The following is a 15,495-nucleotide window of genomic DNA, read 5'->3' on the forward strand; positions in this document are numbered from 1 at the left end:
TAGCTACTTTAATGATGTGATATTTACTTATAATTAAAATATTGATATAATTTCTTAAAATTTTAATTTGATTATTTTTTATTAAAAATAAAAATTTAATTCTTTCATAATCATCAACTTTTTAAAATCTAAATAAATTAAAATTATGGTTTATTTTTTAAAACATAGTAAAATATAACATAACTTTTGTTTTATTAATCTCCCAAATGTATTTATTTATTTATAACATAAATACATAATAAATAATTTTATTTCACTTTATTGTAGTTTCATCCCTTTATTTTTAACTTCTCACTCAGAAATGATTTTATGTAATTCAATGGTTCTCTTTATATTTTTCAAGATTTTAAGAAAGAAAAATCTTTTATGGAAAAAAAATTGAAAATCAACCACTCTAAAGGCCAATCTGAGAGTTAGTGGTGACCTTCTTAGCATATTTCATATTAAGAACAAAGGATTTCAAAAAATTGTCATTGAAGGAGAAATCTAAAGTGCAAGTATAAGCACTATATATGGTAAAATCTTGTGACAAGGACATCAATGTGGCAATGTCTTAGCTTAATTGAATATCAGTATGAACACAATAGAGCTCAAAAACTATATATATCACTACCTCAAGTAGAATCATGTCAATATATTGTAGACATGAAATTGTATTCTCCTCACACTATGTCAAGGACACATAAGTGGTCTCTATATATAGACGACATATTAGTAATTGATTCTCAAGACTTATGAAAGATGTATTAACCTCGACTTTGGCTTTCCCATCACTTTTCACTGTGACTATTTGTTTCCTACAACTTAAGACGTAATTTCTTGTGTGCATGCTCATAAAATTGAATTCATCTAATTTGTATTATGTAGGGTTGCACCTAAATAAATTCTACAATTGGTCATGTATATATTTTCTAGGATCACACATGAATTAATTTGGTAATGTATGCAAAGGTTTAGACCATTATAGAATAGTTAAACATAACATTAATCTCTTTTGAGAGGTAGTGTGAGAATAGTTTTAGGAGCAAGTGATTAATGTCAAATCTCCTCACCAAAGTAATAAAAATGATCCCACTATTTCTTTTTTCTATTTTTTTAAATAATGAACCCTAATTCACATTCTCTTTAAATCATGGCTCAACATAATGGATTACAAATAATAATGGTGCAAATGCTACTAGCTGGAAATTATTTTTTCAGAGTCCTAGTAGATCAACTTGAAGTTGACCAAGAAGAACACTCAAAGTATCATAGTATGGTAGTGGAGTGCATTATGCAGAATCATTCAGGCATGGATTTTGAAGAATACTATGAAACATTTGTAGAAGATGGAACTTGGGTAGACCATTGTGAGATTTATGCAACCTCCATGTTGACTCAAACTAACATTCGTGTGCACCATTTGAAGGGCCAAGTATCCAAAATCTATAATTTCGATAGCTTAGAGACACCCACAATCCATGTCTCATATCATTATGGAAACCATTACAATAGTTTGTACTTCATTAACAACAATGTTAATGTTCCTGTAGCACCAATTCTTTTGGAGGAGGATAATCAAAGTAAAATCCATAATGACAAAGAGAGGATGAACCTTGAAGAAAGAAAAGTTTAATAGGGTGTATTCCATGGATAGCAAGGAAGAAAAATAATAAAGATTTTAAAATTATCTTTCCAATGTATTACTATGTACATAACATATTATTAACAAACTTTTTGTGTCAACACTACAATTACATCATTTGATATATATAGAATTATCGACATAACACTTACACCCTTTAAAGGTGCACATGCTGGTATATTTACTTGGAGCTCTCCAAATTTTGGAAAACATTGGCAAACTTATAGTTTTTGTTGATGAAAATATGATGACCAAGGATGCAAAAATTACAAAAACATTATTGGTACCTTCTCCTTTCTTATTTGCTTATTTTCTTTCATATATTTTCAAATTTGCAACATTATTTTAACCCTCCATCTTCTGCAAAAGGTAGGGAAACATAAAGACTAAAGCTCTTATTATTTTTTTATGGATAAGAGACTGAAGCTAAGATTAATTATCATGTGTCATAATTAATCATCATTATTATTCATTAAATTGGAGTATAAGTTAGAACCCAAGACCCCCCAAATAAGAAACTCACAATTTATTGTTGTAGGATCTTGCGTAAAATTAAATTATTTAAAAAATTAATTCAATAATGATTATATTTACTTTCTAAGTATTTTTTTAATATATTTATCTTTTTAAAAAAATAAAAAATAAAAGTTAATATTTTAAATTAATAATACTTGATAGCAATTTTTTTAATTTTAATTATATTTAAATTATTTTGATAATAAATAATATTATAATTAAACATTGAATATAGGTATAAATTTGAATAAAAGATCAAAATTAAAATCATTTTAGTATAATAAAGAAAATTAAAAATAGAATCAAGTCAAGGTCACAAGACTAAACATAAGATTTGTTTGTAAAGATAATTTTTAAACAGTTTATAAAAGATATAAAATCTTACAATATATAATTTTTTTTTTGTCATTTTATAAAAAGCACAATAGTCTTGTAGAAAAGAAAAATGCATTAATTTCCTTCACAACTATGTATACATACATGTACATACACACAACTACTACAATTAAAATCATCAACATTTGAATATATATATAACTAGTCAAATGTCTCTAAAATTAGTATTGACATTTAAAGTAAAAACCTAAAAAAATAACATATTAGATATCTAATTAAGTATATAATATTATTTTAAAATATAATAAACTAATATAAATATAATAATATCTCAAATATATAATGTTTTGTTTTCAAATGTTAAACTTTAAATAATTTTGATCTAGTCTATATAGATACATTAATTATTTCAATTAAATATTAAAATTATATAAATTCTTGATTAATTAGCATATTAAAAAATTAAATAGATTTTTAAGTATTATGTTTGTTTTGAAAGATAGTAGGATGGAGGATTACACATCTTAAATTACACCTCCCAACTTTGTCATAGAAAATTTAAATAACTTTCTATTATATTAAAAAAAATAGTTTTAAGTCAACATGTTTGAACACTATGTTACAACACAATTTTTGGCTCATAAGATGTCCCCCGGGTTTGAAAGGGAAGAAAGACCCATCATTTTTGCTAAATGATGTTTGTTGATAAGGTGATGTGATATCACATAATTGTCTGCTCTTTAGAGATAAGTATTGACATGACTCTTTTTTATAAAAAAACAATTTTGATGAATTAGAACTATTTTGGTCTAAACAATTTTGATGAATTAGAACTATATAAACAAGAAAAGGGGAAAATTGGATACATACATCTAGGTAACATGTTAAAACATTCTCCCCTCTGTCATATAAATCTCGCGGAGCAAGTAATTTTCGTGTTGATAATCATCGCTGGCATTCCAGCTTCCCTTTCCACTACAAGGATCCTCACTGAAATCCCACTTTCTGTTCTTCATTTTCTCTTTTATAACTTTCAGTGCTATAATTGCCCATATACAAAATCGAAAAAAGTGAATTGACATATTTAAAAAGAATATAATTTCAGAAGAAATAAGTTCTTAGAAGCTAGTTTTGGGGGAGTTGATTTTACATTTAGGATTGGAAAAGCACATAAATAAACAGAGTTAATTACCTTCTTCTGGGTCGGTTACTGTTGCAACATAAGCTTCTCCTGGATGTGCGCCGTAGTAGCAGTGTAGTATACTTGTGTATAAAACCCATACTGAAAATATGAAACCCAAATAAGAATTATTGGCCATTGTAGAGAAAGGCGAATGATGGATTATGTAGTATGATCCAAATTTACTTTTAGCATCAATATTTTTTATTATTTTTTGTTACAATTTTAGGTGATAAATTAATTTTCCATATCAATCAATTTCATCTTTTATCTTTCAACTTTTCTTAGAGTAAAATGCAATGTTCTAGAAGTGTGAAAAAGTAAACATAAGAAGATGAATCTCAAAAATATGATATAACAATGTTGATAGGGGTAAACAACATATAGGAAAAATGATTGGCAATAATTTGAATACTTTTATATTTTATTTAATTAGTAAAAGCATTCATAATATTAAGCTCTTAAGAATTAAAATAATTTTTCTCTTTATAATAATTTTAATCAATCAACTTTATTATTTCCATATCCAACATTATTTCATTCTAATGTGTTAAAAATAAATGTTGATGTTAAAAATAAATCTATAAAAAAAATCGAAACTTAAATTTTTTTATCATTCAACCAATCTTGTTTCAATCAATGATAAAAAATTAAAGCCTCATTTTTGCACATGTTGTTACAATAACAAGATCTCTATAGAACAATAATAAAAAAGTAGAACAATAATAAAAAAGTGAAATTGTTATTTAACTTTTACTTCAAGGCTTTTCAGAAAATTATAAACAAGTTATTTGATGCATGTTTCCGATATAGGATAAATGAATTTTAATAACAATGTCATACAATATAGGGCTCGGCTCTTCATTTTTACATTACTTTATGAACCTACCGCTGCGAAATTTGCAGTAAAACAAGAATTTCAAAAATCTAAATGGAACACCATCCTATAACAATATATTGGGATTTCAAAGCATGCGAAATCAGTTAGGAGAGAAGAAATATTTCAATCGGTTTTTGTCAGAGTGTACTGCCGCGGGGTCTGGTTGACGGTACAGAAGTCTGCCGCGATGTCCGTGCACGGGGAGAGGCGGAAGGAAGACAGAGGAGACAAACGACGTCATACCCAGCCAGTCGAAATAACTGGCTGGGTAGCCGTTGCCAAGATATTGGGTGCAAATATGTCTGTCCTTTTACCAAATTATTGACACAAGTTGACATATAATTAATTTGTTCTTATCTTTTTGGTTGATAATTAGAATATAACTAAAATAGCTATACTACAAATCATTTGTTTGAATTTTCTCTTGTATATATTGTTTCATTCTAGTGACTAAGATTTAAAATAATTAAAACATCATAAAACATATAAACACTAGCAGTAGCTTTATAAATTTATTCATTTAATTGTACTTATATGTAATAGTAAGTTAATTTATTATTTTAACAATGTTAATTGTTTATAATTAGTAAAATTTAATAAATATTAGAATAGTTATTAGTAATGTAAAATAATAAAATACTCTCCTAAAATATATATAATATATGTAATAAAGAATGCATATTATAATTATATAAGTATTTAAAGCTTAATTTAATATGTTTTATCAACAAATATTAGTTTAATGACTAATTATCATTTAAACTAATTGGACTCTGTAATTTTTATTACACAAAATGAGATAGATAAGATATGTAAAATATGAAATTACACTACTCTTCATTAATTTTTTCATATTAGCGTAAAGATTTGGCATATTCACCCATGACATTTATGTCATATTCACCTATTACAAATAGGAGGAAAGTGACAACTTTTATGAGTATAGAAGGTTCAGAGGAATATTTGTTTTTTCCTAATGGTATCAGCCCAACACAAAACTAAATCTTGTATTAAATATATTTATAAAAATGAAAAGTCATTATTAATAATGCATTAATTAAAAAACTACATTAAAATATTTAACCAATCCTAAATCTTGCCGAAAATAATGTTTATGGAGTACTCATCCGAAAATAAATCAATTATATAACATTTCAAATTAATAAATATTTATGAAAACTATAGTGTTAATCAAATAAGAAAAAAATACTAATTAATGATTGGCTTGTGAGTGACAACTATTGCTTAAATAGAGGTGAATGCAATAGTACATTGCCTACGACAAGTACAATAATACCTAGCAAAATTACAATAAAAAATAAAAATTAGTTTCCTAAAATTAATGATATATGTCAAAATTATTAATTGAGTTCCAGCTTATTTAAGAGTCTCATCGACATTAATAAAAAACATCTTTTTACAAACTATTTTTAGCTTGGCGGACATTAAAATTTTATCTTATCTTATCCAATAATTTCAACATAAAGAATATTCATACACAACTCCCTTCGCGAAGGGAAGAAAAGAATAATTAACTACCAGTTAATTTTAAAAACACCTACAAGAAATTTGAGCACAAACAACAATTGATAAAAGCCAATGTTCAGTTTTCAATTTTATCTGTTGCTCTCGTGTACGTCGTCACTAAAAGCTATATTTCATTCCAAGTTATTTCCGGGAAAAGAAAAAGTTCGAACGCAACACGAGAATTTTAATTGCTTGAGCGCTCAACTGTCTAGATCCCATTTTCAACATGTATTTCCGCTTTGAGCAGTTGACGCATTCTTGGCTTCCCTCATTTTCAAATTCTTCTAGAAAGGATCGCTATAAATTGGCACAATGCGGCAAAGTTAGACGTTGGATTTACTTAAGGCACCATTTAATATTGTCCGAGCAAACACCCGTTCCCCCTTCATTATGACACTCGCCTCAGATGACATGGTAATTCATATTTTTCACATAATCAAAAAAGAAGAAAAGAAAAAAAGAAAACCGTCGGGTTAGTTTGTCAACATGTGTGACAACAGTCTTTTGACCGGAGCAAGAAAATAAAGAAAACTTCTGCTCTGCACTCACGCAAGAAGAACGAAGACAAAACGCTTGCATACAGCAATCGTTTTCGCGTTGGCGGACTTTTTCAACGCCGCTCCAATTGAAAACTTTGGGAGTCAAAAACACAAAGTATGAATATGAAGAAGATGAAGATGACCGCGTTCGAGTCCCGGGAAGAAGATATTAGAGGACAAAGATAGACTGGGAATACAGAGAATTATGATGGGGCAAATGTTGGGGGACGTTCTGCTGCCTTCCTTGGGGGAGTTCAATCTTTCTTTAGCTGCGGCAGTTTTTGTTATTGTACTCTTCGCGCTCTCTCGCTTTAATAGTACGAGTTGTCCGGCGGCCGAAAATGTAGGAAGAGGATTTCCTCTTGTCCCTGCAGCATCGCCAGCAGACGGATTGTTCCTTCCCGACGATGACACCAAGCATAGAGAGGTACGGACGTACTAGTAACGTCGAAATCACAGGTGTTTTATTTTAAATTTACAGGTTGCTTTGGCCAATTGACTAATTTTAGCGCACTTTTCAAATCATGATATGTCGGTTAGAAAAAAGTGTAAAGACTCAACTGCTAAATTTCTATTACTTCAAATTTGTCTCTGAATTGTAATTATATAGATTATAGTGCATTGGAGTTTGTCTTTTGCTCTCAGAAAAAGAATTTATCCTTTTAGTTTGGCAATGGTTCAACAGTCGTCTGAATCTGAGGATTCCGAGTATGATCTCTGTATGAAAAGTTCATTGCAGCTAAATGGAACGTGCTCGGTTTATTCTATTAACTTCTTTGTTTAAAAGATTTGGTCAATGCATAGGGATCGCTTCTTTTAATCTCGCCTTACAGTTTTCACATTTGTTCAAGCTCTTTTGCGAAACCTCAGTGATCTTTTCCTTAAGCTAACTCTCTCGCTATCAGGGAAACCAAATGTTGGTAACGAATCATGGAGAACTTGTTAGGCATGCATATTAATGATATCAGACAGGCACATATTTGTGCATTGTGATTGTTTATGATTCTCACTATATTTTGCTTCTATCATCACGAGTCGGATAGCTCACTCAAAATGTTACATGACAACTTTGACACAGGTTCTGATCAGAATTGAACTGGCATATTATATTAAGTCATATATTTTAATTAATTCTTGTCTCTAATCAATTCTTTTGACTCTTCAATTTTGAATTGTCCATTCAATTTCTAATGAAGATGTAAATGAAGCAATCTTTCAACTTCCATGAAGATATGAAGATATGCATAAAGAGGCTCAAGTCAAATTCAACAACAGAATAAGAAGGAGATAAATCATGTTTGCTGAGATTGCCAATTTGTATCAGATCTTGTATATGGAGTTCATGGGCATACATCTCATCCACGGGATTGCTCATCTCTTATGAAGTTCATGGGCATACATCTCATTCAGGGGATTGCCCAACTTTTATGAACTCTGGCATACAACTCCTCCACGAGTTTGTCCAAATTTGATTGATTCCTAGGCATACATCTCACTTACCAGATTCTCCATAATTGTATGAAATTTTTAATATTATGAATAAATAGAAGTCTTCATATGGCCTATTTATTGTGTATTTACAATACTAGTTGCCATCAAAGTAGAAGCATCCACTCAGAAGAAGATCAAATATCTAACCAAAATGTAAGATATAGTAGAAAAGGAAGATCAATAGTTAAATATTGTGATTAAAGATAAATTCCATTGAATCCTGATGCATAACTCTTTTCTAAAGATGCCAATTGGATTGGAGAGAAAAGTGTTATATCTATAAGCATGTTGTGAATTTTGTTGTTTTTTGAAACTAGACATTTGAGCAACAATAATAGAGAGAGATATTGGTGCAGCCAGCTGCCAAACTATAAATCAATTCATTTAGCAATAGCAGGCCTTCATGATCCTATGATGCTTCAACTTCCGAAATTTCGCTTGTTTATCTTTGTTCTCACAATGCATCTTTTGTGCCAAACTATATTACAAACAGCTTAAGGGTCTATTGATCAGCATTGAGGGCATGCATAGTAAAGACAATTTATTTATTGTGACCTTTGGATGTCACATGATAAACGACTTCAGTAAAAATGCAATGTTTGATAGTCTAGTGCGAGATTTTTCTGTTAGTATGAAATATATCTCATTGAAATTTGTTCTATCTACAACTTTAAGGTATCTTGACAGGCTATGGTCTCAACATAACTTTCAAGTTGCATAGTAGATCTATTATGGACTTTGGTGCAATATATTTGATCAGATATTTTATCTCAACATGCTTGTGGTTAGAAACTCTTTCCACAAACATATAATGTATCCGTGGAAGCCAGAGAATACATTAAGGGAAGATGAGTTTGCCATTATTTCTTCTTCAAGTGAACGAGATCATGACAACTCAGAGGGTATCTCCATACAGGAACTTATCTCAGTATATCTATATTTCAAGCTACATGGCAGAATTATAATTTAGTGTATATCATGCAAAAGGTGATAAGGCAATGGGGCCCATTGCCTCATAAGAGGGGAGGAATGATCAGAATTGAACTGGCATATTATATTAAGTCATATATTTTAATTAATTCTTGTCTCTAATCAATTATTATGACTCTTCAATTTTGAATTGTCCATTCAATTTCTAATGAAGATGTAAATAAAGCAGTCTTTCAACTTCCATGAAGATATGCATAAAGAGGCTCAAGTCAAATTTAACAACAAAATAAGATGGAGATAAATCTTGTTTTCTGAGATTGCCAATTTGTATCAGATCTTGTATATGGAGTTCATGGGCATACATCTGATCCACGGCATTGCCCATCTCTTATGAAGTTCATGGGCATACATATCATCCACGGGATTGCCCAACTTTTATGAACTTTGACATACAACTCCTCCATGAGTTTGTCCAAATTTGGTTGATTTGTAGGCATACATCTCACTTACCAGATTCTCCATAATTGTATGAAATTTTTAATATTATGAATAAATAGAAGTCTTCATATGGCCTATTTATTGTGTATTTACAATACCACTACTTCTTTCAGTATTGTCCTCTGGATTGCTAAAATGATTCAGATCAGGTTCAACAAATGTTTTTGTCCGTTTGTCCAATTTACAGTTGTTTTCACCTGTTTATCTAATTTGCCAAATCACCAGCATAATGTTTAGGCAAAAATATATATTCATTTGTTGTGTGTTTGTTTATATTTGCTCATTTTTTTGTAGATTTTCTAGAGCTATTTCTCTGCTTCAAATGAACCCAAGAATATTTTGAAAACTTCCAAGAAGAAAATTTCATTGAAATACGTTTATATATCAAAGACTAATTTATTATAATTTTTTGATAAGGTAAAATTGCTCGTGTCTTTTCAACCCATTTGTCATAGTTTCCTAGTTTATTGGTGTCCATGATCATGCTCATGTACTTGTCACTTAAATGATCAATTTTTTTGGCAGTGCTCTCTTTCTTATCTTTTTTCAGCATTTTTGCTAGCCATCATCCTCTCTGCAGCATGCAAATCTTCTTCTCTATCTTCTGCATGATCTCTTCTACCAATTCTTTAGTTTTTTCCCTTTCTTGCTTCCAGCATAGCTTCTTGCACCACCTACTTCTATCGCCTTACCTATCTCCTTCATCAATTTTCTCTTATCTAGCTCCTTTTTGTTTTGTCTCCAAGCTTTACAAGTACAAAAAATCTTGGAGTTGATTGACATTTCTTTTCAATCTCGATTAGAAAACTTCAGCTTAAATTGCCATATGCTTTGGCTATATTGATCTTGATTGTCGATGTTTTGTCCTCAAGCTTTATAGGCCCCGAAACTTTAAGAGTTGATGTATATGCCCTGATGCAAGTGCACCATTGTTCTGAAAACTTACATTTCTGCATAGTTTTAATTAGAAGCTTCTGCCTAATGTGTTATATGCTTTGACCATATCCAACTTGATTATTCTCCCTCTTGAGTTATATTCCATATTGAGTTAATTAATAAATGTAAATTGTCATTATACTAGCTAGGATTTGTCATCCTCCAGTAAACCCTTGATTGATTAAAAATGATAATTTTGGAGTGGTTTCAGCCGTTTCTCATGGCCTTCAAAATTCTTAGTATTATCCTTTGCAATGAGAGCTAAGGTGGTTTTTAGCTCATTTTAGAATACCCACGCTTCTTGCTTCTTCCCCAAGTTTTGCAACCTTTGTCTGATCCTCAATCTTTGGAAAGACACTATCAAAATCTATACAGACATGGGGCCTTAATGCCCTTATATGGATTGCTTCATTTGTTTATCTACTTGGTTGCAAGCCTTAGAGTTCATTTTAGAGTACCCATGTTCCTTGCTTCTTACCCAAGTTTTGCAACCTTTGTCTCGACGATATCCTGATATCTTTGGAAGGAGATTATTGAAATCTGTGTAGACTTGGGGCCTTATTCCCTTATATCGGTTGTCTCATTTATTTCTCTACACATTGACTCTCAAATGCATTCTATCATATTATGCCAAGTGTATAGGTCGGAGGCATCTAGTGTCTCTACCTTGTCTATTTCCTCATTGACTCTCAAAAGCATTGTAATTTTCTTATTGGCCATAGGGTGATGCCTTCTTGTAATCGGATGATAGTGGTGACAACCCTAATTAGGGTCATAATGGCTAAACCTTGACCCTTCCACTTGAACCAATCTTGGCCTTTAATGTCCCCATTTTTGGCAAATCTCTGTATTTGATTGAGTCAATTCATTATAGTGACCCTCATGAGATGACAGGGTGATTTGGGGGTCTTAGTTATGGACTTACTATACTTAGTAAGTCAAATTCAGGTAGTTGCCATATTTGGCAGTGCAGATGGTGGCGCTGACAATTTTTCATCGCCTGCAGTGGATGGAGCTATTTATTGCGTGGGGTCATATTTATTAAATTAATTATTAAGTCTACATTATTATATAGCACTTATTATATTTAAATGTTATAAAATGATGTTGTGTTGAGGAAGCCTCTTAAGTGGAGTTATGTTTGGGAAACTTGTGCTGTTTGGAGATTATAAATATGAGCCCCATTTGATGAGAAAAGCATCTTTGTTGTCCTTTTGAGAATTTTTGAGGTTGATTTTATGCCCTTGCTGAAGCATAAGGGTTTGAATCTGAGGATTCTAAAAATTGAATTGTGAATTCCAATTCATTGCTGAAGTAAAGTGGAATTGGACATTGCAATACTGAGAATTGTTGTTATTTCTTTAGCTGTGATAATTGGTGATTGGAAGGCAACAATTGTTTTCAGGGGTTGATGATATTAGTTTTGCAATTGTGGGCAATTCATATGGATTGACATTGTAATAGTTGGGTGTTTGGATACATCAGCTCCAGCTTTGGAATTTTTTGCACTAGTTGCTTGTACTCCCTACTTTATTTGGGCGGCTATAAGTCTTTGGTTGGCTTAGGTATTGAAGCGATTTGTTCTAGGTGTTTTCCCTTTGCCTCCGTATTTGCTTTGGACGCACAAAATTCCTAACTGCTGGTGCAATTTAGTGACTGTATTTTGGTAATTATTCTTATTGTTATCCTAACGTTTGGCTCCCGATTTTAGTGCCTCAAAATTGGGCAAATCTGATATTCAGTTTTCTTCATACTTACACCACCTTGGGGGACGGGGGGACGATAGAACGGGTGGACAAGTTTCCAAGACGGGGGGATAGAGGAGCCTTAATTTGGGGACGGTGGGGGGACAACGGGGGGATGGTGGCGGGGGACAGGAGGGGGTGTGTATATATACATATGGTACTTTAAATGCTAGTTATGAAAATATGTATTACAATATAAGATATAAAGATGTAAAAGAGTAAATACATGAACATTGGATTGAATTGGAACATCGAACATTGAACATAAATAGTCGAATTAGCAAATAGTCAACATCGGGACATCCCTCACCTCGGCGGAGGTGGCAGAATTTGGTGGCATTGCTGGGGACGGGGGGACGGAATCCCCAAGTCCCCGATGCGTCCAAGTCTTTGAGACGTAGGGCAAAAAGGGGGAGGACGCGTCCCCATGTTACAATGGTTTTCTTCATAGTTGGACAATTCCTCATATACTTGGGTGGCTACATTTGGGAGTCTAGCTGAGTTTTGATTTGCATCTTTTGGGAGCCATTTTAACGTCAATCCCCGTTGTGGCATTGTGAGGTCATCATGTTGGCGTCCAAACTTGTGGATGCAATTACTTGTGAGGTGTATGTGCTGAAGTTGAATCGCTAGACTAAACTAGGTGTTCATATTTGGTCAACTGCAACTATTTAATGAGCTTTTCCATTACTAGGTTCATTACTATGACTGTTGTTATTTCAGTTTGCTGTCAATTAAATAAAATTCCATATTATCATTGTTGAGAGCACACCTGTAAATTCAAGAGACTTGAATAATAAATTGCAAGTTGATTTGCTGTGTTGAATTGCTAATATCATTTCAACATTTTGGTTTCATTGTTGTGGCTTAACTATTTACATTTTGTAATGTCCCTAATTTAGTAGAGTCCTGAAGTATGGGTTTGTCATCTCATCACTATGACCCTCGTGAGTTGATGTTTGGTTTTAGGGGTCTTTGTTGCAGTTTTGCTAATTTTTGGACTTATTATTTTTAGTAAGTCACTTTTGACCAATTTCTATTTTTGGCAAGGCAGTTTTGGCACTGGTGGTTGCTTGCCACTTTGCTCTTGGACTTTGGATGAAATATTTAGGTGAAGTCATATTTATTTCAATTACAATGAGACTATATGATTATTTAATGCACTTGTAATTATTGTTGTGCTTTATATTATAAAGTAATTGGACTTCATATTATAAATCAATCTTTAAGTGAAATTTGTCATGGTGAAGCTAGGTTGCACACAAAAGCATTATAAATGTGGCTTCATTCGAAAAGGAAAACCATTTTGAATATTATATTTTCTTCTTCTTGATCATCTGGCTGAGAGTTTGTGAAATTCTGCATTGTTGAGTGTTGTTGCAAATTGTTGCTGTTGTATAGCATTTTGCCAATCTTCTCCTACTGTTTAATCTGTGTCTAAGGAGATTGACGTGCTAGAAGTATTCTGTGGAATTTGGGAGAGCGATATCAAATGCTATGGTATCGAAGGGATTCAAAATTGAGGGATTGTGAGCTGCCAATTTGTATGAGAAAGGCAGTGTTTCATCTTGTTGTGGCACATTTGGCACATCCTGGGCCAAATCATTTTACCTAGAGGCTGGGTGGCAACTGCATAGGGCTTGTGATTCATTGATGCCCACATGGGAACCTGTTTTGCAACCGTGGGTGTGTTAACAATGTCAGCGAACAACTTTTTTGGGCTTGTGATCTGCTACAGGATCAAACAATTAGCTTGTATTGGTCAATGCTCCATTCTCTTCTACCTGCGATATATCTTAAAGAGGTTTCCGCTGAAGTTTGTGCATTGTCGTGGAGCAAGGGGGCAATTAAATACCTTTTCTTAGTTTGTAATCAGCACACTAGAGGATCAAATCAAACATCTGGTTTGGGGCACATTGTCAAGACCAAACATTTTGCCAATTCAAAAATTAGGTTCTAAGTTGCTGCATTTTTGTTTCCAGAAGATCATGCAATTAATCATTGTAATCAGTTTGATTTTCAATTCAAGCTGGTGTGATTTAGTACTTAGAAATTTCCATTTCTTTGTAGCAATTCCTTATTCCAAAAAATTACAAGAAAAAACATATATTCCAAAAATTACAAAAAATTAGAAGAGACATCAAAATACAAAATTTTTCAGTTAGTGCATCAACATTTCAGTTAGGGACTAGCTCGGTTCTTTACAGTGCTATCAAAGCGCTTTCCTGCTGGCTTGTAGGAATTGGGCTCATTTATTAGTGCATTATTTGTTAGAGTTGTTTTTCAGTTTGATTACAAAGTTTGGTTCTTAAGGATGATGACAGGAGATTTGTGCTGGATATGCATTATACCTGCAGGGGTCGTACTTCTCCCAGAGAAGGAGAGCTTGAGATTTAGTTTGGTTCTATTGGTAGTCTAGGTGATTCAGGTGGTGTTGGAGTTAGAGGTTGATAGAGAGGCCATGTAGATATTCTGGAATATTGCGACCGGACACCAACAGATGATAGGTGTGTTGCAATAGTTATCTAACACCTTGCAACAGTTAGCTCTCCCATGGGGACAAAGTAGAGAGAACTCGTGATGCTTTAGTTGGTTCTCATAGATCACGAGTGGATGATGGCTCTAGGGCTGGTGACAGATACAAGGTTGAGGACTGTGTCTGGATTGATAATAGGGTGGATAGGACAGGTTAAATCGGAGCCCATGATAGGCCATAGAGAACCACTTTCTTGAGACCATTGTTGGATGCAGTTAGCACTACTTTTGAGGCTGCACCTTTTGTTGATGATGTTGTAGCTCACTTCGCTAAGTGGGATGCTCTACCTTAGGCATTGAAGCATAATTTGAACTTTGACAGGTGCTTGACATAGAATCGTGAGCATTCCATAGGTAGGCTCACTCCAAATAGATAGAGGCTTAGACAGACTGAGCTACAACAGGTAGCTAGTAAGATGACACTGACTCATTTTGACGGGAGTGGTAGGGTGGTTGCTAGAGCTTGGGTTCACAAGCTAGACGCTGACCTAGCCTTGTGCACAACGATCAAGGAGGACGCCATTAGATTCGTTGTCTTACACCTTTATGGAGTTGCACATGGTTGGTGGTACCACGGTTTAGTATCCCTCCATTTTCAGACACATCGTATCAGTAGTTCATTGATAGGTTGATAGAGCGTTTTGACAAGAAGGATCTTAAGGTTTATTTTAGAGAGTTGGCTTAGTTGCGACAAACAACTAGTTTGGAGGCATTTATCAGTAAGTTCTAGAGATTGTCAGTGATGATTTATGACATAT

At 32.8% G+C, this 15,495-nt stretch overlaps 1 protein-coding gene across 7 annotated transcripts in view; it reads left to right on the plus strand.

The window, feature by feature from the left end:
* Positions 1-6,393: 6,393 nt before the first annotated feature.
* The window catches only part of LOC149565466 (BAG-associated GRAM protein 1-like), a 290,284-nt gene continuing 281,182 nt past the window's right edge, over positions 6,394-15,495 (plus strand). For 2 of the 7 annotated variants that reach the window (XM_089819000.1, XM_089818999.1), the window contains exon 1: positions 6,671-7,029. In XM_089819000.1, the coding sequence (XP_089675126.1) occupies positions 6,808-7,029 (222 nt within the window). In that variant the 5' untranslated portion in view covers positions 6,671-6,807. Of the gene's footprint in view, positions 7,030-15,495 lie in introns of all 7 variants that reach the window. The other 5 variants (XM_089819001.1, XM_089818998.1, XM_089819002.1 and 2 more) reach the window with 5 other exon arrangements.

The sequence above is a fragment of the Cupressus sempervirens genome, chromosome 3, assembly GCF_028749045.1.
Source record: "Cupressus sempervirens isolate cs-2001-9-10 chromosome 3, ASM2874904v1, whole genome shotgun sequence".
Lineage (NCBI taxonomy): Eukaryota > Viridiplantae > Streptophyta > Pinopsida > Cupressales > Cupressaceae > Cupressus > Cupressus sempervirens.